General features: G+C 44.1%; 2 protein-coding genes across 4 annotated transcripts; both read left to right on the top strand.

The window, feature by feature from the left end:
- The first annotated feature begins 460 nt into the window (after window positions 1-460).
- On the top strand, window positions 461-943 carry nkx1-2a (NK1 homeobox 2a). The gene has a single exon (XM_086122615.1). It carries the CDS (start codon window positions 461-463, stop codon window positions 941-943), a length of 483 nt encoding a protein of 160 aa, XP_085978741.1.
- A 5,210-nt stretch (window positions 944-6,153) lies between these two features.
- LOC147198913 (carbohydrate sulfotransferase 15-like) lies at window positions 6,154-22,329 on the top strand. Of its 3 annotated transcripts, XM_086122269.1 has the most exons (9): window positions 6,154-6,410; window positions 12,983-13,466; window positions 13,715-14,051; window positions 14,560-14,706; window positions 15,525-15,681; window positions 15,754-15,910; window positions 16,606-16,753; window positions 16,948-17,172; window positions 19,224-22,329. In XM_086122269.1, exons 2-8 carry the CDS (start codon window positions 13,026-13,028, stop codon window positions 17,136-17,138), a joined length of 1,578 nt encoding a protein of 525 aa, XP_085978395.1. In that variant the 5' UTR covers window positions 6,154-6,410; window positions 12,983-13,025; the 3' UTR covers window positions 17,139-17,172; window positions 19,224-22,329. The 3 variants fall into 3 exon arrangements, with proteins under 3 accessions (XP_085978395.1, XP_085978394.1, XP_085978397.1); XM_086122268.1 differs by lacking the exon at window positions 19,224-22,329 and having other exon boundaries at window positions 16,948-17,409; XM_086122271.1 differs by lacking the exon at window positions 19,224-22,329 and having other exon boundaries at window positions 16,606-16,749; window positions 16,948-17,128.
- The last annotated feature ends 320 nt before the right edge of the window (window positions 22,330-22,649 follow it).

Genomic DNA, 22,649 nt, shown 5'->3' with positions numbered 1-22,649 from the left:
GCTGGTTAATTTAGCATACGTCTTCCGCCGCAACAAGGATTTACAATTTACAGCACCAAAAGGGGTGACAACCAACCAGGACCTTCAGCCACAATGTGATGCAGCAACCTAGTAAAGGTTAACTTTTCTGTAATAAGAAGCACCGATTTCAAATCCAACCGCAACGTGTTCGCTACCGTCCACACAATCAGGGAACAGGGACTTTGAGTCCGAGCTCGAATTTTAATACATTCAAGTCGCGGGTCGAGCCAAACTATGAAAAAAAGTGCAACTTTTAGTCCGAAAAATATGCTAAACTGATCTGTGAGCTCATGTTGTTTTTCTCTCCATTCCTTCACTCCAAGACGACCGGTCTGGACACTCCAATCACCGCCCGGTTTTTGTCGACCCCCTTATGATCGCCCAGACCACCGAGAGAAAGCAGTGCCTGCCCGAGGAGCCAGATCACACGGCAAAGGAGATGACAGTCACCCTGCAGGATCCGCCTTCAACCCACAACAAGAGGCGGCGACAAGACCAGAACGGCGCCAAGCCCCGCCGCGCCCGGACGGCCTTCACCTACGAACAGCTGGTAGCGCTTGAGAACAAGTTCCGTGCCACTCGGTATCTGTCGGTGTGCGAGAGGCTCAATCTAGCGCTGTCCTTGAGTCTGACAGAAACGCAGGTAAAGATCTGGTTCCAGAACAGGCGCACAAAGTGGAAAAAGCAAAACCCCGGCGCGGACAGCACCTTGCCGCCCGCCCCCGCCCCGCTCATCAGTCCCGGTCAGGCCACATGCGGCTCGGGCCAGGCCGCCTTCCACCAGTCTTTCCCCAACCTCAGCTCTGGGAATGTTATCTTTCACACGACCGCAGCTACTCCGCTTTCATCCAGCGGAGGGCTCCTGCATCCCTTTCTATCCGGTGGATTTGTGCAGCCCTCCTATTTCAATCCACACCTATGAGAGAAGGACTGGACTCTCATTGCTTTTTGTCAATTGGGTAAAAGTGACTTATAAAATACTTTACATGAGGGTTGTTATCATTAAAGACTCCTAATTGTTGAATGTGTGAATGTGAGAGTGAATGGTTGTTTGTTTATATGTGCTAAGTGACCAGCTTGGGGTGTACCCAGACTCTTGCCTGAAGTCAGGTGGGAAAAGCTCCAGCTTACCCTCAACCCTACCGATGATATTAAAAAAAAACTGGTGGATAGTTGAGACTCTGGACTGTCTGCCCCCACCAGCAAGTATGAAATTCAAAAGCAAGGTCAATCTTTTATCTGCCTATTTCTCAAAATGTGTGTGAGCAAGTTGTTGGTTAACCACTGGTTGCTTTGAACATGCGCCATTCATTTGCAGTCTGGAGGGGTGAACATCTGCTTCGTAGGGAGTCACAGTCTCCAAAAACACCACCCAAAAAATAAATGAATAAAAATCACTAGATTTGTTGAACATTGCTTTACGAAAAAGGGTCGCTACAGCAGGCAGAAAAGTTGTGAAATACAGCGAGTGTCCTATCTCCTTCATGGTTGTCATGTTAACAAAAACTGCACTCTTTCATTTGCATGAGATTAAACCACCCCGCCTCAAAAAGTTACGATTTGAACCAGTGTAACAAATGGGTAACACGTGTAAAATACGTCTTTATCTCTCGTGTATTTTGACTGAATCATGTTAAGACACCCGGAGTTGTACTGTATTCCAACTGTGGAAAAGAAAAAAAAAATCGCCTTTAAGTTCCAATTATTTGTGTTATGTCCCACTTATGTTGCACCAAAATTGTTGGAACCCCCCCACCCCAAAAAATCAGTCTGTTTAAAAAAAAAAAAATAATAAACGGTCACTTTGTTTTTTGAAACACTGTAGTCAACAGATCTTGTAACACAAACGGTGGCATATTGCAACCAACCAGCTCACATTGCTGTTCAGTTATAGATATTAAATTTAAAAACAAACAAACTTGGGTCTGTGTCTGAAGGAGAGTTGAATCAGTCTACCCTCATTTTGTGCTTACATTCTGCCACCACACGGTGTCCCTATACACTCACGACTAATCCCAAACCCATTTCAAGTGAGGCTGTGTTTTTGAGATCATCTCTTGGATGTGTCAAGTAATGTTTTCCAAATTACCCACACGTGCTTTTGGAGAATATTAGAACGCCACAGTTTAAAGGTGATCACAAGCTCGATTGGTGTCGTTTTAGAAAGCAAGCTCACCCATTCCACTTCCTTGTTTCCAAGTGGTCATGACTTGTAAACCAGACATCTTAGAATAATACTCTTTGTCATCGGTCCGAGTCAGCAGTCTGCGCCTTTACCTGCAGGAAGAGAGCACGCATCAGTCACCGGAGTCAATTTGCCCCTGACATCACTTTGACAGTCTGAGAGTCTGGCATGCAATTTCTCTTTTTTTAGATGGGGCTTACTCAACGCTGTCAAAACCGAGACGTCAATCTGCTCTCTGTGTGTTGTTGTTGCGCACGAGCTAGGGTTCAGGTGGACATATTAGTGCACAAATGCTCTTAAAGGGGCGCTGGGATTAGTCTGGCGTCCAAGAGCATGTTAATCAGTTACCTTCGACCTGTGAGATTCTGGGACGAATGTCCACATTTTGGAGAAAAAAAATTCCAGGATAGTGGAAGCTGATAGACCTGTGAGGAACTGCAAGAAGCAACCAGCTTGTCTTCAATTTACACGCGTCCCAATACTTTTGCCCGGTATGTGTCTGTTTCATTGCAAGAATCCATCTATCCTCCATTCCACTGTTTATAGTGCTTATCCTGTTGATTGTCGCAAGGAGGAGGAGCCGATTCCAGCTGACTTTGCGCTAAAAGCAAATACCCCACAAGGACCGCGCTACATCATCAGTGGCCCCGGTGTCAAGACTGGGAAGACAAAATTCCACCGATTGGAGATGGGTAAACACATTCCAAATGAAGCCTTGATGTTGCGTGACATTGCTTTCGGGTATCTGCATGTGGCGGTTGGAGTGAGAAAATTCCATCTAAAGCCGTTGTTTGCTGTATATTTGGCGGCGAAGCGGGTGGCATTCGGAGCAAAGGATTTCCTGGCATGAGAGTCTCTGTGTGTGGTATCTTTGGTATTTGAGTCTATGGGGGAACAGAATGCTTTCCGCTGGGGGTTGGGGGGGGGTCGCGGTCATCAGGGAAGGAAGGTGGGAGGTGGATGAATGACGATCCAACGCGGCAAAAAGGAAGGACAGGACGAAAGAAATATGATTGCACACTGAAAGTACATTTAGTAGGTTGCACAGTTCACAAAAGATACCTTCATCCTGTTCCCAGAAGGGTGAAACATCCAAACATCTGCTTTTTTCCACTACAGCTTACTTTCCAAGTTCTAAAAAAGAAGGTTTAGTGGGCAACAGTTGAATTTATGCAACAATTCAATCAAACAATCAATAACCACCGCCGTTCTACTCATCACCTCCTAGTGAAGGTCCTGGCCTCTGGTTGCCTGGGAAACCGTCAGCAGTATGGAACACTCCCCCTGCCGGTGACCACAAACACTTCAATTAAAAGTGAGAGGTTATTTTCTCATGGGAGTCGATAGTCAAGCGACTATCGACCCCCCCCCCCCCCCCCCGCCCGCCCCCCCATCAGACTGGCAGTAGCAGAGTTCATTAACCTGCCGGCAGTTCGCTCAGAGATAATGTCCTCTAATTACTACAAAGTCTTTTTGTGTGTGTGTGTGTGCACGCGTGTGTGTGTGTGTGTATTTGACCTCTCCTCCGACATTGTGGTCTTTGAGTCAGCCTGTAATTAAGCGCCATCTTTACTCTTCTGTGCTATTAGCATCGCAGGTGATTGGAAGCGCCATTTGAAAACAACATGCAGCGGAGAATATAAAACACCAATAATGTCTTCAAGGATGTCCTCCATTTAAAAAACAACTCAGAAGAAACAAAACAAAGCTGCTGCACAAGTGGGATTTAATTGATGTCACATGCGCCGATGGTTACCAGAATAAACAACTTTTGTGCTTAAGTGCCGAGAGGAAACTGCTCTGCCCGGGTTCATCCTGAAGTTCAAGAGGATACGATGATCTGGAATCCCCTCCCGGCCGCCCTCATTTGACAAAGTCTCGTCACATGCTCTTCCCAAACCGCGAAGCCTTCTTTTGGAAAATGTGCTTTCAACAGCTCCTCGCTTCCTGTGCCAGTGATTATGTACTCAGAGTGCGTGCGGTGGACGGCGCTGCACACAAAGTCCTACGATTTGCGAGGCGAGAGCGGCGTTGAGCAGACAAGCTTGATCGAGATCCGACCAAGACATCCTTCATACTCTGACGCGTCATTTCCCAAACTATCTTGAGCGTGTGCTGGCTGGGAAGTGGTCCAACTACTTCCCAGTGTCATACTTAAATCATGCCCGCCTGTCAGGACCTGCTCGTGCTCAATTGAGAATCTTTTTATTGTCTTGCCACTGAGGATTGCGCCAGTCAAATAAAACGGCTTAACTGCATTATGATTTTTTGGAGTTTGAAAAATCATGAATGACATAAAAAAGGAGAGACAATGTGTAGACTGTTGAGGATTGGGGCGCGCAGTCCCATCGTCTGGAAAGTCTAAAAAAAAACCATTCTAAACCCAATCACCAAATGGAAAAATGGATTGTTTTCCTTTCGAGGCGCGACATAGGATTTAGCCGGTCTGATAGCATGCCTGTAAAAACCTTTAGACACAACTTTTCACCAACAAAACTGAAACAGAATTTTTTTTCAATGGCAAAGTAAGAACGCAGTCTAGCAAGAGAGTGTATTACAGTCAGATCTGCATTGGTTCCAATTCCCAGCTGACACGAAATGGATGGTGCGGCTAAAGTTAAAAGGTCTGATTTTGAATGACCTACTACACCAGCCTTGCCTGAAATTGTGTGATCATTTCATTATGAATACAAAATGGTGATTACAAATAATATGGCGGCGCTGCATTATATTTTGCAGTGACCAGCTGTTAGCAGCTGTGCCCGACAGCTTCTATGATGACAAACAGAAGAGCGACGGAAACAGCTGTCCTCATGATCCACATGTTAAGTACGGCCGAACAAACTGGTCTTGTTCTTTGCTAATGACTATGTACATGTTGTTCTAATTCCTGCCGATGAAGGGGATGAGGATCTGGAGTACAGCTTCAATCTGAAATTCCTGAGCCTTGACCCCTTCAAGGACTCCCCGTAAATTTGACTTTCACTTTAAACAGCTGATTAGAAGACCATTACTTCTGCCCCGCTGGTCCGCCGGTCCCTTAACTGCCATTTTGAAGGAAGCCGTTTTTGTGAGATGGACTCCCCTGCTGTGTTAGTGGATGCAGTTGAAAGAAAAAAATAAAAAGAGGCACGAGGCAGCATTTCTGACATTTTTTCCTCCTTACAGAAAAGCATGAATACTCTCGACAAATATTCAAATACGGAGTCAAAGAACACTTCATTTCAAAGTGGTGTTATGGATGTCGTCATGTCTGCGAGAGTTCAATTAGCAGAGGGATCCAAGGATCCGTGTGCTTTTTGTTTTCTCAAATAAAAAGTATCAGTTGAAGAAATTTGTCTTACTTGGCGGAAACAAGCTCCATGGGATCATAGCATGGTAATCCGGAAACACTCATTTCTTTCTTTTTTTTGTTACCTGAGACAGATAAGATCATTTTTAGGGTGTCAATCACACAACAGGCCAAAAAAAGGGGGGCTGTCGGCATCTTGAGAATATTGATGGACTGCTAGAGGAAGAAATAATCAGCAGAAAGTATACTTTAACCGTACATGGGATAGATATGTGACATCTGACTTGTTTCCGCCATTTTGTTTCATGGAGCCATGTCAGCATAATCAAAAGTCAGCATGTTTTCAAGATACTGTACAAATATCTGTAATGAGCGAGGTGTGTCAACAGGAGCGGCTAATGCGTTTTCACTTGTCCATGACTGAAGGCCAAATTATCCAAAAAATCTCTGTTTAAGGGAAATGTCATACGTGTTATAGTGTTAATACTCTTGTAGGTAATAAACACAAAGGAAGCCAAACGCTCGCACGACTCACCTTGTCACCCGCCAATTCTTCGAGTCGCGCGGTGGATTGTGGGTAGGGAGAGAAAGGCCACACCTAATCAATCGCGCATCAGTTGTAGTGGATGAGTAATAGGATGAGTGTTGCAAGATTTGTTCGTCGGTGCGCCTCCCCTCTCTCCAGCAGTCAGATGGAGGCAGCGGAAACTCTCTCAATTGTGCTGCGAAAGCCGACCATGAGCACAGTACGCGCTCGACAAGCACTCCGTGCTCTTTTCTTTTCCACGCAGGCAGACAGACACCTGTTCCGTCGTCTTTTCTATCGTTTGGATTAGCATGGGGAGGCAGATTGATTGATCATGTCTAGCAGGCTGCGAATGAAACGACGACTAGCTGCTCAACTCAATTGTTGTGAGTATATACGTATATTTTTAAGAGTAATGTGTCTTTATATATTATAAAAATAACATATGTATTTTAAGTAACTGTATACGTCTAATGTGACTAACAACAGGTAGACATTCTTATTGTATTGGTGGCTTTTTTCCCCCTCTTGAAATTTCTTTCATTCCATTTCTTTCATCGTTATGATTAAATAACTGAAACAATCTTCTCGTTTTCTCGTCGATAGCATCTTTTTTTATGTAAAGATTTTTAAAGAATGTTTTGCAAGTCAAGTTGTCACTTGTTGCTGGGTAAAGTTTAAAGTACTTCTTCATAACTACTCCATAAGTCTGGAAAGGAAATAATTTCACAAACAACCCAAGTTTAAGAATTGTGGGTTGCATTTATACATGCATTCATTTCACTGCTAAATCTGTATTAAATACGTTTTTGAGGAACAATTATTGCACTGTTTTATCAGCATTATTTGATGATATTCTTCTATATAAAGCAGTTTACTGTACATGTGTTTCCATCTAGACATGCAAATATGAATCATATGAGACCTTAATCCTTTGTTGTTCATGGAAACCTGCCAGTTCGCTCTTTTTTTTTTTAACCAGTCTTTTGTTTTCTTGAAGAAAATACTTTGCACAGTAGGTTTCTAAGCATTTGAAATGCGATCAACCTTGTGGGTTTTTGGGATAATAGTTGTGGTATATTCATGGTATAAACCAGGGGTGTCCAAAGTCGGTCCTGGAGGGCCGCTGTCCTGCCTGTTTTCCAGCTCTCCCAGGAGCAACACACCTGATTCACATCATCAGGATTGTTCTAATGCTGCTCCAGAGCTGGTTGATGAGCTGATCATTTGAATCAGGTGTGTTACAGCTGGGAGAGCTGGAAAACAGGCAGGACAGCAGCCCTCCAGGACCGACTTTGGACACCCCTGGTATAAACTATTAATATTGTCAAATGTATAGTTTTAGGATGATAGCTTGTGGCATATACTCTTTGGTTTACTGCAACCGGCTCTGCATTGCAAACCATAATCTGTTCTTAAGAGCCAATAGCGAGTATCCACTGTTTTAAAGGACCCCCCACCCCCCAAAAAACTGTTTATCACTGCTTGCTAGATGTGAGATTAGAAATCCTTAAATGTTGGCCAAAGCTCTTGAAATGAGTGTGCGTCAAGTTGTAATCCTCAAAGATAACCCTCCGCTCATTAAACAGCTGTAAACTGTCAATGTTATTTCGTGTTGCCCAAGTGGAGAGTGAACTGCAAACATTGCGACATTTACAGTGAACCGACGACAGCCTTATAAAAATATTCTAGTTCACATGGGCGACTGTTTGCGCTTCTGATTGTTTTTTCTGTTGATTCTAACATGACACGTTTAGATGGGAGTGTTGGACGAGTTACAGTGGCAGATTCCTTTGAATGCTCCACAATCCCTAGACCCCTCTATGCTGTTTAAGTGATGTTGGGGATATTTGGAGATGAATGCTCAATGCAATAACCTCACCTTTATAAAACACAGAGGCAGCACCACTGCAAGAGGCACTGAAAGTAAACACTGGGTTTGTCTATGGCAGCGGTCCCCAACCTTTTTTGCCCCACGGACCGGTTTAATATCACAATGTTATCAGTGACCGGCCTTTAAGGTGTGGCGGACAAATACAACAAAATAATATGGTATTACCTGCATGAAAACTGTGGTATTTTCGAAACATAAACACGAATCGTGACACGAGGAACGTCTTATCTGGCCACAAAGCTCTCTGGTCGCTATGATAACATTTAAACTACCTTCAAAATAAGATACAAAGCGCATAAAAACTACGACTCACCATCCGCCGGATATTATGCACATTGGGATTGCTTGAGCAAGTTTCTTCGAACATTTCATACTAAAAACATAACTAAAATCATGTAGCACTCCGACTGATATTGTATCGTTTTTTTTTTTTTTTGATCACGTAAAGACTTGAGACAGAGATTTTGATTCAAAATTTAAACTAGGAAGTAAAACACAACTTAGATGTCCGAACTGTTGTATCAATACTCTACCTTGAGATAGCAATTTGATATCCTTTACAACTTGAAAGAATAAAAACCCTAAATGTGGACACCCAAACTGGACTGTCCATCTGTCCAGCCATCCATTTTCTGTATTGCTCACGGAGAGCCGGAGTCAATTGCAGATAACTTTGAGCAAAAGAGGGACGCTCATAGAGAGACAGCCAACCGGTCACATTCACATTCACGCCATCACTGAGTGGGAACTGTCGTCAGCAAGATGGACGCTAGACTATCAGTGACCCCCCTCCTCCCCGACCCCCCAGAGTGTACAGCCTGGTGGAAATGGTCTTTATTCATCAAGGAAAGCAAATACAGTCACACCCAAGACTAACCTCCCTCAGGCTGCTGCCGTGTGGTTTATTTGGTCTGCCGGGCAGGAAGACTTCAGGTTGTCCCACCAAGTCCCCCCGCCTGCCTGCCTGCCTGTCACCTTGAAATAGTGGAAGCACTTCCCAAGATGTAAAAACCATGCTTCTTTTGGCAACCTCCAATCTTGAGCTCATGCTCCAAATATGAGAAGGAGGATGAGAGAGTGCTATCTGACTGTTTAGACTTAAGACTGGGGATCTACTACAAGCCTCAGAAGATTTTTTTTTTCTTGGCGCATCGGGAATGTGGGAGGAAGGCAGTGTGTCTTGACTGTCTTTTTTTTCATTGTTTACTCGTCACCATTTACCGCATAGCAACGTTAGCAAACAAACTATTGGCAGTTTTGTTATCTGCATTCGTCATTCCATCCTCCTCCCATCAAGTCGTTTTCCCGATGGCTAATGGCTTTCCCTTTCGATTCCACGTGATGGTATTTCAAACGTGTTATTGCTACGTCTTGTTTTAAGGAAGGCTCGGTTCTGAATGTTTTTTAACTCAAGCTCATTCTGACGTCTTTTTTTTTTTTTTTTTTTTTTTTTTTTTTTGGATTGGCATTGGATAAATTACACCATGACAGATGAGAACTTTCCACAGTCTTCAAACCGCATACCATCATTTCGATCCGTCCATACTGCCTGCGCGGACTCCATTACGTGTGCGACTGGCTTCTCCGTCTCCTTTACAAAATAAATATTTCACGATATCGTCAACTGCATGGCGCTTAGGGCTTTCGCAGACAGACGTCGGGTTGTCTCTTCAAGAGTGACTCCCGACAGAAGCCGCGGACGTGAGCGGGATCAAGCTAGGACATGTCATGTGCGCGCGCTAGATTTCAACTTGCGTGTCTGAGAGCGTTGACAGGTTTATTTTTGTGAACATAATCAACGGCCAAAGTGTGCGCCGAGTTGAAACCGAGAGCGGGCGTGTGCCAGGTTCACGCACCACCACCGCTTTTCACATTCAAATGCACCACCACCGCTTTTCACATTCAAATACAAAAATGAAGAATTTATGGAAAGACACGGAACATTGGTAGTGTAGTGGTTCACATATGTCACAGTGCAGAGGTCGATCCCAGCTGCGGTCTTCCAGTGTGGAGTTTCCTCCCTGGGCCTGCGTGGGTTTTCTCCGGGTATTCCGGTTTCCTCCCACATTCCAAAAATATGCATGGCAGGCTGATTGAACACTCTAAATTGTCGCTAGGTGTGAGCATGGATGGTTGTTCGTCTTTGTGTGCCCTGCGATTGGCAGGGCTTTTTTTGATGATGCTAATGTGTAAGTAAGTGAGCCTTTACGTTCACCAATACTCCAAAGACGATTGCAGTGCGAAAAGCCATATGCAGTCCTCCAGAGAAGCTGGATACATTATTTTATTTTTGTTATTTAGCAGGACAGACCACTTGGCAGCGGTTTTCTTTTGCTCTGAAACATTAACGGCAACGTTTTACGTTACCACCACTTTCTCCAAATAAAGTGGTTTATAATAACGCTCCATTTGTCTCTCAAAATAGCGGTAATAAACCCGAATGACCCTCTTTTACCTGCAATTACGCCGCCTCTTCCTCACATGCCGCACAGTAGTACCCATCTTCAGCTGCTCTCTGCTTGTTATTAATGTCGCGTTGGCTTTAAAGAGCCGCTAAAGAAAAACAACCACCTGCGCGTACATACACAACTACACGCGTGTGCAAATACACACTGGAGCACATATGTGATCCATATGGCCGGGTGGGCTTTCCTGAACAGATGTCATATTTATACAAGAGGTTTAAAATGACGTTGCCTTTTTTTTTTTTTTTTTGAAGTGTCTTGTTTTGGTTTGAGCGTGTTTGTTGAACAGATTATAAGAGGCCAGATTCCTGGTATGCAATCCTCATTCGTCAATGACAAAATCAGTCATGAGAGGCGTTCCGGTGTGACTGAATTTTCCAAATATGGAAATTATCCATTTGGCACTCAGCTTTTCAGTCCGGGACAATTGTTTTGACCAGCTACAGCAGTTTGCGATCCCTCCACGTCGCCATCCCAAACAGATTTAATCAGGCTTATTTGAGCCTTTTGCGATTTGGTGGTTGCGATTAACAGCCTCTTTATTGTGAAATTGCAAGGTTAATGTTGTCGCTGACTTTGATCGCAAGGGTGGGAAAATGCCCAAACTCAGCTCGATAGCCATTGCCATATGTGTGCAACATGCTTGAATGTAAACAAAAAATAAATAAATTGCTTCACTTCCATATGTGGCTGTGCTTTCTGTTTCCAACACTTGGATGCAGCCAAAACACACTGGCAGCCGGTCACTCTGTACAGTATTTACGCAGCTATAAACATCGGGATGTCATGCGTTCTGTGAGAGAGTCGAGCGCTTGCCTGCGCATTGTCACAGAAGGCCCTGCCATTTGTAGGAATCTGGTACAGAGTGCAAGTTATCATGCTGATGCTAAACAGAGCATAATGATCTCAAGAAGCAGAGTAGAAGAAAATGGAGGTCTTTTTTTGTTTCCCCGAAATCCACAGCGGGCACTCTTACAAGAATGAAGCAGTACATTGGAAATGTAAAGGAATCAAAGTACCTTCGAAAAGCATCCCTCTCGATTGATGCTAACTCTTACCACTTGATACTAAAGTCCCCTTGAGCAAAAATCATAACGCTTCCCTCGCAGGATCACGAAAGGTGGCTTACTTTACTCCCCTCGAGCATCCCCAATAAGCCTGAGAGGTGCTCTGAGCTGTTTTATTGGAACGCATGCTTTTTTTTTTTTCCTTCATGACCTTTTTTTTCTCACTCAGCCTTCATGTTGGCACTTGTGCCGACTTTCTTAAAACAAGCCCAAACCAAAGCTGACATCACTCATCACAAGCTGTGGCCTACTACAATCTCTTTGGGTTTCTGAGCGTTTCTTAGATATTTATAGATAGAGAGTTTCGTGATATGCTAACGTTTAACCTTTCTTTTTGTTAGCTTGCCGTGAATAGCGACCATCCACGACTATATAACGCCTTAGAAAGGTTTATACTTGCTTAAAGATGCCACAAGTTGGCGGCAACTTACTAAAACTGAAGTTTAAAAAAAAAAACTAAACAATTATATTTCCTGTATTTTGCTGATTTTCACCTATTGTAGGTGGCTTTTGAACTTATTGCCCCAGATGAATAGGTGTGAACTGTATGGGGGGGGGGGGGGGGGGGTTCCTGAGCGTTCCTGACGTGATACGCTAACGTTTAGCCTTTCTTTTTGGTAGCTTGCTAACATTTAACCTTTTTTTTTTGTTGTTAGCTTGCCATGAATGGTAACATTCCACGACTATTTAAGGCCTTCGAAAGATTTGTACTTGCTTATAGATGCCACAAGTTGGCGGCAAGGCACTAAAACTGAAGTAAAAAAACAATTACATTTCCTGTATTTTGATGATTTTCGCCTATTGTAGGTGGCTCTTGAACTTATTGCCCGTGATGAATAGGTGTGAAGTGTATGGGTGAAAAAGGGCAGGCTAAGCAATTTTGACGGTAGCTTTCCAGTCACCTTTTCCTCCTTTTTTTTTTTTCGTGAGAGCATGTTCGTGAGGTGCTCTTGTTTTCTTAACTGATTGGCCAATACGTTATTTGATGTTACTGCTAACGTGCTAAGTGATGTCATGTTTTCCGGGCTGTTGTCCAACACTCCTCAGCTGCACGATGACGGAGGGGCAAAGAAAAAGTCTCCCAGTCGAGTGTCGCGAAAGTGTTTTGGCTCTGTTACACGTCTGCGTTCGCTGCTTGTAAGGAAGCGCTGTTATAATTGCCGCATTCTCGGGTGTTTTTTTCTTTCTTTTTTTTAATCGCCAGCGGTGCTCCTCCACCTGTGTCAATATGCGAAGCGTGTTCATTCATGTGCTGCGCAATGATCCTCGTAGGGTTAACAAAAATAAAGCTGCGGTGCGACAGCTTTGAGTCCGCCGAGAATTCGTGTTTTGTTTTCAGTGTTGAATTACAACGTCACTGTTATTCTGACCTCGACAGCTCGGCTTTTGTGTTCAAAGGACCACACGCACGTGCACGCGCCTCTCAGCTGAAATTAGGAAGCTTCACATTGACACGCAACGCCCCCCCCGCGGGAGAGTAAATATTAAAATGATCTTTTCCGTTGCTTGAAAAAGTGCTTCGACTTTTGCAGAAAGCCCAAGACGTGACCGTATCGATGCCTGCTTCACGTCAGCATGTTGGGGTCCAAGAACGGCAGAACCTCCCGGTCGGACCCCCGCATTTCACCTATTGTTGAGCATTATGGAAAAACACCCACCAGGGCCTATTTCCACTTCCATGGAAATGTGTTTTTGAGGTGGTCCCGGTTGAGCCTGTGGACCTTCTCCAAAGTCCAAGCGGTGGTCTTCCTGCTCAGTTTGACGCTGAGCTTCCTCATCATGGCTTCCTACGTCCTGACGTGGGGTAAGAAAGGACTCCTGTTGACGCCCTCTCCCTATCACTTTAAAAGTGCAGACATCCCGACCAATACCACAGCAATAGCTTCGGCATCGGGCCACCCCTTAAAAAGGACGTCCGTAGACATGAAGTTGTTGACGAGGATGATCCGATCCAAACTGGACTACCCACCGCGGAGGGTTCCGGATGAAAAGGACATCATCGGCACGGACACTCATGTGAGTATTTCAGTCAGGGATTTTCACGTTGAACTTGGGGATAGAACAGAGACGCGCCCCACACAGAACAGGTAAGGAAAAGGAAATGTAACTCGTAATATTAATACGATATATTGAATTACTCATGATACATTTTAGTTAATTTTGTCTTTATTAATTGAACGATCAATGATTTCTCCGATGACTCTTTCTGCTGATTTAAAGTCCATCTGTTTGATTCAATACTCTCCTCCTCCTCCTGTCCACAGTTGTTCTCTGCGATCCCTCGGCACTTCCTGCCAGGCGTCAAAAGCCCGTGCTGGTACGAGGACTTTCCCGTGGAAAAGATCCGAGATCCGTACGGGGGGAATCTGTTCACCGTGCGATCCAAGAAATTCAAGATCGTGTGTGACCGCCTGGCGTCCGCCTTCCGGCATCGCCCCGACATCGACGGCGGGCTGTCGCGCCTGCGCTGCCTGCCGTACTTCTACATCATCGGGCAGCCCAAGTGCGGCACTACCGACTTGTTCCACAGGCTGCTGCTGCATCCCGATTTCAAGTTCAACATCATGAAGGAGCCGCACTGGTGGACCAGGAAGCGATTTGGTGAGGCACCGAATGTACAGAAGCACAGATACGCTACCTGTGTAAAAACAAAAAGAGCCTGCTCTTTAACCCTTTCAGGGACAGCGGTGACGACAGTGGACACCTTATCATGTTACAGTTTCTTTGATTTTTGGGGGGGGGGGGGGGGTAACTTATCCTTTGCTGGTGCACATTCCAAAGCGATGTTTTACTTTGGCGCCATCTGCTGGAATTTTGTCTCGCGGTTCAATTCATTTAATCGTCTTGAACTACTAAATTAAATCGTTTATGTCTCATGAGTTAATGACTACGCGATTCGGAGTTGATGCTTTATGATCCTCTTTATTTGAAATAATTTGCCACCATCTTGTGGCATACATTTGAAAATGCAAACCCGAATTTTCACTATTCACGGCAGGTCCTGATTTCCCGCGAATCCTGGCGATTCCCTGTACTTTATTTTGGATTCGATTGATCAGGCTGTGTCGACTTTGATTATTATTTTGGGGCTTTTGTTTTTTTGTGCCAGGTTACATCCGTTTCAAAGATGGCTTCCAGGAAAATTTCCCCGTGGAAGATTACCTGGACCTGTTTGACTTGGCTGCGTACAACATCCAAGGATCAAGCGCTGGAAATTCCCCCGGAGAGCGACGGCGCCTCGTGCGGCTCATAACAGGTGAACACATGTGAAAGTCTACATACAACTCTCGGGTTACGCTGAGAGTTCACTGCTCATTTTTTTACCGTTTTCCCCTGAAGAGGCCCAGATGCAAGCAGATGGAAATGAAATCATATTAAATTGTGAATATTTTGTGGTTGCAATGGAACAACTCGCTTTTGAATTGAATGTTCCGTGCATGGGGGGGATGCGTCGGGTTGACTCAAAATTGTCCAACTTTTGAGTCAATAAAAATGACTTTATCCTCTCGATAATGCTTCAAAGGGTATTCATTTAAATTCCAGAAAACAAATTCCAAATAATTTGAAACACATTTAGACACTTTGGAAATTATATGATTATTGATATTTGCATGATTGCATTATTGATATTTGCATGTCGGCTCGTTGGTCCAGTGGTTAGCACTTCGACCTCACAGGTTCGATTCCAGCTCCGGCCTTCCTGTGTGGAGTTTGCATGTTTTCCCAGTGCCTGCGTGGGTTTTCTCGGGATACTCCGGTTTCCTCCCACATTCCAAAAACATGCATGACAGGTTGATTGAACACTCAAAATTGTCCCTAAGTGTGAGTGTGAGTGTGGACTGTTGTTTGTCTCTGTGCGCCCTGCGATTGGCTGGCAACCGGTTCAGGGTGTCCCCCGCATACTGCCCAAAAAAGGCTGGGATAGGCTCCAGTACCCACCGCGACCCTTGTGAGGAAAAAAGCAGATCGGAAATGAATGAATGCCTTCGAAAGGAGTACAAATCTTGAGATGAAATATCCGATGGCACCTCTGCATTTCAAACATTCGGAGTGACTGTCCAATGTCTCTCAAAGGTGAAGCCAGCGCGTCCACTATGTGGGACAACCAAGCATGGAGTTATCTCCATGGTGACAGGGAGGAGGCGGAGCCGCCCTTCCTGGCCCAGGACTTCATCCACACGGTGCAGCCCGATGCCAAAATCATCGTCATGCTCCGAGACCCCGCGGAGAGGTAAATGGCCGCGGCACCTTTTGGGTGAGAAATCCTGTCCAATCCTCAGTTTCGGTCGCTTTCCGTCCCCAGGTTGTACTCGGACTACTTGTACTTCAAGATGGCCAACAAGTCGGCCGAGGACTTCCATCAGAAGGTGGTCGAGTCTGTGCAGCTCTTCCAGTCCTGCGTGTCGGAGAGCTCGCTTCGATCCTGCGTCTACAGCACCGGCCTCTCTAACTCCATGCCAGTCAGCAACATTCATACAATTTTAGCATCACTCCGTCATACTCGGTTGTAAATTGGATTTGTTTGTTTTGTTTTTTTGTTTTTTGTTTTCAGGCCGATTCCAATGAATAGGCTGTTTAATTAGAAACGTGTATAATCAGCCAAAAAGCTTCCTTTCTGGTCCTTTAGCACTTGCAGCCATTAAAATATGAATTAGAGGCAGAACCTTTGACAGTTTTACAATAATTTGTCCTTTAATAATTGTTTGTTGTAGTGTGTTAAAAAAAAAAGTTACAGGAAATGTGACTGATTCCTGACAATGACCTGATAACCGTTATTTTTAAGTTAAAAATATATCAAAATAACTTTTTTAATATTTAATTTGTGTTCAGTCCTCCCCCAAGTCATAAAAGGAAATAAAAGAATTTTGCCAAATGAAAATAACTTCTTGAAATGGAGTCCAACAAAGTCATATAATAATAATGGTATTTTTATTGGAAATCAAAAACAGATTCTGATGTTCCATGTTATGGCGAGGATGACATTTGTTTTTTTTTTATCGTGTGAACTTCCTGTCAGTGGCTAGTTCTGAACTATGTCTCCCTCTGGCGTATTTTACCTGTCAGTGCAACTGGAGGCTCAAGCTTTGAAAACTAATATCACAACCAAATCCCTTCGGGGCCACTGATAGCGTCTGTTTGTATTTCTTGCACTCAGGTCAGGCTGACTCTGGGCATGTATATCGTCTTCCTGCTGGACTGGCTGACGGTGTTCCGCAGGGAGCAGATTCTGGTTCTGCGGCTGGAGGACTACGCGGCAAACCTTCAAGGGACCATAGAGAAAGTGTTCGACTTTCTGAATGTAGGTATGTAATGAGAGTTCATTTAGAGTTACATCATACATCTAATTTTTTATGTGTGCATGTTATTATTTTCTAGTTTGTGTGTCCGCTCTGTGAGAATTGAAATGTATAATACAAATGAAAAGTACTTCTTTACAAAAGCACCGCTCCATTATACTGCGACAAACTGGCTTTAACACATTCACCCTCGTGGTCAGGTCCTTTGTCCACGCAAGCAGAGGTAGCGCTGACCAAGCGGCCGTTGTCCAATACCCGACGCGCGGCTGACAGGAGTCTGGGCCCCATGCTCCCATCCACTCGGAACCTCCTGTGGGAATTCCACCAAGCGTTCAATCGTAAACTGGCCAGCGTGCTGGACAACCAGGCCTTCCTGTGGAGTGACACATGACTGCCTACCCTTGAAAAAGACACTCTGGATTGATGTATGTGCTTTTTAAATGTGTTATTTATTTCTTCTGTGTTTCTCAAAAATTACAAATATTAGGGTGGAAAACACTTTACTAGTGAGGACAATGAGTCTACTAGTAAATGACCCCAACCCACTACTATCGTTACAAATGTGACTCGTACAACTTGTCGTATGGCCAAAGATTGTTTTGTAAGGGGTTTTCATCATTTCAGATGAAAGAAAGCAAGAATTTTCCATTAAAATGTGTACAAAAGAGACAAATAGGAATTATATTTTGATTTTGTTGTCAACGCACATCAGGTTGGACTCCATCCCACTCACACACTACTGATATACTCTCACACATGACTTCAAAATGCTCTCGTCTTGTACACACTAATGAAACAGCCTCTCACATTAATGAAACCATCTCAGATTCCTAACCGAAATGCTCTCACACATGTTGGTGAAACACTCATACACACCTGTAAAGCTGTTGACTCACTGACACCACTGAAACACTCACCGGTTTCTAAAACTCACTTCTAAAATGCTCAGGCACTACTGAAACACATTCTACTGAAACACACACACACACTTGTGAAGCGCACACGTTCTACTGAAACACGACTAATGCACTCTCACACTCAACTAATGGCTCACTCCCACATACTACTGAAACACTCATACTCACCATCGAAAAGTTACTATGACACTCGCGCCCCAACGAAACTCGGTACAATAATGCACCCTCACACATGAGTGAATCGTACACACAAACGAAAAACTCTCACACACATTCTTAAAATGAAATGTTAGAATACTTTTTTAAAAGACTGAAACACTCACATAACCAAGTGCAACTCTCACATCAACAAGTAATTCACTGACTTCACTTGACACGCGCAATTGAAAGACACGTCGTATGCTCTCACACAATGAAGTCAAATACTCTCACACGACCAAGTCATGTGTGAGAGGTAAACCTGATTTGTGTCTCTGACAGCCACTCATACATTTTCACTGGGATGTACACTTTTACAAAAAAAAAAAAGGGCATTTTCAGGCACGTCACCACCCCCCAATAAACCACAGTTCCACCAGGGCATTGGCTTCGTGAAGGTGTCGCTAATGTTGGGTCCAGTGAGTGTGGCAATGATGCATTAAGCGCAATTAAATCCAACAGGGTGGAATACGAGGGCAGCGGAGGATTTGAAAGCGATCGCAGTCAGACAGTTTTCCTCAATTATCTCGACTGATCCGCAATCAGCTAGGAGATGAAAATAATGGACTTGGGTGCTTCGTGACAGGTTCGGAAAAGAAGACCCGTTGATAGCTTTTAAGCTGCACAAAGGAGTTGGGCGAGAAAAACTAATGAAAGTATACTTGAAATAGTTTTAGCTCCAAGTATGCATGGTCAGGTTTACGTCACACCTGACCTTTAAGGAGCAGGGACACTGTTGCTAGGCAGGGGTACATCAACATTTGTACGCTCAACAGCATCAAAAGGACACGCAGGGCTAGCAAGAAATCCTTCATGATGAGTATTCTCAATACATATTACAATTTGTTTTTTGGTTTTAACCTGAACGAGTTGTTGTTTGTTGTGTCTAGTGCAGTGGTTCTGAACCTGGGTTCGATCGAACCCCATGGGTTCGGTGAGTCGGCCTCAGGGGTTCGACGGAGCCTCTGCCATGGAGGGGAAGACACACGCGACTCAACATGTTAATTAGTTATGACACGTCCGCTTGGCCATCATTGGCTGCAGATGATCACATGACATTACTTGTCCAATCAGTGATGTGGGAAATTTAGATCGCTTAGTAGTCGACGTGTGACTGTCGTGATAGTACGTCGTACACATTTTTAAAAAGGTATACTTATCTCTTGACATTTTATTTACTTTTTTCTGTTTTTCATAAATGCGTTTTTTTTAATATCTTGAATTTGTGAAAAAATATACACTATATTTATTTTTCACTCATGAAGGGTTCGGTGAATGTGCATATTAATTGGTTGGGTTGGGTACCTCTGAAAAGGTGAAGAACCACTGGCCTAGTGGTTGTTGTTTTTTTATGTTTGCAGGCACCTGATTGGCTGACAGGTGAAAGCGGGTGACACTTCAAGTACCGAAATGATGTGATACACACACAAACACGCACACACACTTGTATCATCTGTCTCCTAATGAGTGTGAAATGTGAGCAGCGAACCAATGGAAGGAGGCTGGCTGCTTCGCAGCAGGTGATGATGATGATGTTGTTTTTCTTCTGCCTGCATGAACCGGCGTCATTGTTCTGCGTTTCTATTTCCAGGTCTGGCCTCACTCACACGAAAACATCACTCACGTTGAGTGGATATACAACATCTGCACTATACACCTCACCTCAAATGTCAGGTTTTTGTGATTATTCAAAAAAAAAAAAAAGACCACGTTCTTAAAAACTGTATTTTCATCATTCAATTGAAAAAAAAATATCTTTTTTGGAGGGCAAATTCAAATAACTGTGATCATGTGATTGCACAAGTTTGCAACAGTCTCTTCTGACTGGGCACGTGGCTGTGTAATAATTTACGTAAACTCCTATTGAATGTCAGTAAAAAATTGCCACCATTTGATAAACAATCCATAATGTTCAAGTTGCTCTCGTAGGATTTTCCTGACATTTTTGCAATTAAATCGTACAGAAAAAGGTATGATCCTCAGGAGAAAAGTCTAAAAGAATTTCCAAGGTATTAAATATACAGGGGCGGCCTGCGTGGGTTTTCTCCGGGTACTGCAGTTTCCTCCCACATTCCAAAAACATGCATGGCTGGTTAATGAAACACTCTAAATTGTCCCTAGGTGTGAGTGTGAGCGCGGATGCTTGTTCATCTTTGTGTGCCCTGCGATTGGCTGGCGACCCGTTGAGGGTGTCCCCCGCCTACTGCCCGAAGACGGCTGAGGTAGGCTCCAGCACCCCCCCAGGAGCTGCTGAAATTTCTGGCAAGTACTGGCTGTTTCGGTACATGTGACAACAATCTCCCATTATCTTCATCTGTCCGGACTACGAGGTTTTGTGGCAAGATGGAAGCTTATCTTGCAAAGAAAAAAAAATCTTGCCATCTATCAAACACAAAGAAAAATATGTTATGGTCAGATGAAACCAAGGTTGAACGTTTTGGCCTTCAAACCCCAATCAAGTCTTTACCATTCCCTGTAAATACCTCACCTCATTTCCAGTCATTTTAAGTACTTATTGATGTCTTTTATGTGCAGGACATTGAACGGGCTTGAGACAGCCATTCTGGTGATTAGTAATTCTTCCTTTTGAAAGCAGCTTGCTTGCTCGATTTTTGGTTTGACCTCCTCATTCACCGGCAAGGTGTCTTCTAATCAAACATCCTGATGGATTTTCGCTAAGCTGAGAGCTCTTGGCCGAGGGAAACAATATCCAAGTGGCTCCGTTTTGTTGCCATAGATTCCCAATCCCTCCCCGATGCGTCCCTGATAATCGGCTCACGTTGTCTTGTTGCGTTTTGCGTGTGCTCGGTGTTACTGACTGAATGAAACAGTGATCGTGTGACATGCTACACCACCGTTCTACAGTAGCCGATATTACCGTTTTAGCTTGAAACGGAATTTGTCTTTTGGTGGGGAGTTTATAAAATGATCAAACTGGATCATCTGTGGTGGATATCTGCTGCTGATTGGGATCACTGTGGCAAATTCCTTCATTAAAACCTTGGAATTAACCCCGGTTCAAATCAAAATGGCCGACTTCTTTCTTCAATTCCCATCATGTGTCCTTGAGAGTTTTTCTTGCACGATGGACAGATCCAATGAATTCTCTGTGGATGGGTGAAACTGACGTCAAGCGTGAATTCTTTCTTTCCAGGGCACGCTTTTGGGGTCGGTTTTCGGGGGGGACTCCTGCCGTTCTTTGCAGAGGATAAAGAATAGATGTATGTTGTTCAATATCAGAACTGCTTCATTGTCATTGTACCACAGGGTGCATAGAAATGGAAGAGACGCAATCCATCCAACAGATCATTTTCCAAAGGCTTAGCACTACGAACAAGCATAGTTTTTCCTCAATTCTGTACAATATGGCCCTTAGTGGATAAAAAGCTTCCCCACCCTTTGATTTTAAAAGTCAGTCTTTCCTCTGTCACTTAAAGATGTGATCCTCTCTGGTCTCAATTATTTGTCTGATAGCTGTCTCATGTCAGGGTGTTTTTCCCCAATTCTTGACACCTTTTTATCTCACATGGCTTTTTGACAGAAACGTAATGGAAAAGGTGGGTATGAAGTCGGATTGCGTGTCACACAGCCTAGTTTTGATTTGTGGCAAGGAGACAGGCTGCCTTATAGACTATTTACGCCAGGCCAAAGGGGGGAAAACACATCCTTTGATTTGATGTCAGAGTGAGTGGGAGGTCTGCATGCGCTGTTCTATTAATGAAGGCGAGGGCATCTTTGTGAATCTGCGCCTTGTGCGAAGCGAACCGTTCCGTCGGGCGTGCTAACTGCATGACAAGCAGCAGCATTTCCGAGCACCCTCTGGGGGGAGGCGACATCATGGAGTTGCAAGAAAACGTGTTGCAACGCTCTTGAATGATTTCTGCATAAATTGGCCCTAAAATGTGATCAGAACGTCATTGAAGTCACAATAAGAGACAAACGGCTCTTTTATGGTTACGGGGAACTAATGAGAGTCACCAAAGAAACATTCACCTAGAGTAGAAGGAATTAAATTTGTACCTCACGGCTACACTTTATTTTACTTTGGAGTCTTTTTTTTTTCTTTATTAAAAACGTTTTTGGGCGGGTTTGGATTGAAGGCATTTCCATTCATTTCAAAGGGGAAAACCGATTTGACATAGAAGCAAATTGAACACAGAGCGAATTACCCTCTTCAGTCTTCAGTGCATTTTTTTTATGCTTCAATACAACTAAAGCCGCCATTTCCTGTATCGGTGACTGCAAGACAAATGGGTCTTATGAGCCATGGCGCTCAAGATAATTAAGTTATTGTAATCCGAAGCCTTTAAAAACAAAACATTCTAGGAGCGCCACTTTTCATCGGAGCGCAAATGAATGCCTGCAGGGACCTCCCCCAAAAAATCTCAAGTGCCAGAAGCAAAAACAAGCAGAGCGTTCCACTACAGAAATAGACAATCTGTTCTGACTCTTGTTATTATGATGCCTGTTTGCCAGGAGAGGGAGGGTTGGGGGTGGGGGAGCCGTAGGGAATACTGTGACATTTGACTCCGACATTCCCACGATTTGCAAGACACGGCGTTATCGGAAATGATACGGTGCAGTTATGTGGTCCGAACAAGTCCAGAGCCATTTCTGCTATTTTCTGCGTGTCCACACTTGTGTCACAGGCGAGCTGGCGTCGATCAAACACCCTGGACTGGTGGGTCAATCGCAGTCAATCGAACAAGGGGTCGGCAATCTCCCTGCTGGAAGAGAGGTTTTGGTCCTCTACTACAGAAAAAAAACAAAATAAAAACACTAAAAGT

Source organism: Hippocampus guttulatus, chromosome 10, assembly GCF_054856545.1.
Source record: "Hippocampus guttulatus isolate MCC_2025c chromosome 10, RoL_Hgut_1.0, whole genome shotgun sequence".
NCBI classification, from domain to species: Eukaryota; Metazoa; Chordata; class Actinopteri; order Syngnathiformes; family Syngnathidae; genus Hippocampus; species Hippocampus guttulatus.
Note: the sequence above shows the minus strand (reverse complement) of the source record. Positions and strands in the feature narration are given on the sequence as shown.

Bases quoted from the DNA above. Each gene is read 5' to 3' on its own strand.
- nkx1-2a (XM_086122615.1), top strand. From the start codon at position 461: ATGACAGTCACCCTGCAGGATCCGCCTTCAACCCACAACAAGAGGCGG.
- LOC147198913 (XM_086122269.1), top strand. From the start codon at position 13,026: ATGTTGGGGTCCAAGAACGGCAGAACCTCCCGGTCGGACCCCCGCATT. The intron at 13,467-13,714 runs GTGAGTATTTCA...TCCTGTCCACAG, and splicing joins TCATCGGCACGGACACTCAT to TTGTTCTCTGCGATCCCTCG. The intron at 15,911-16,605 runs GTCAGCAACATT...TCTTGCACTCAG, and splicing joins GCCTCTCTAACTCCATGCCA to GTCAGGCTGACTCTGGGCAT.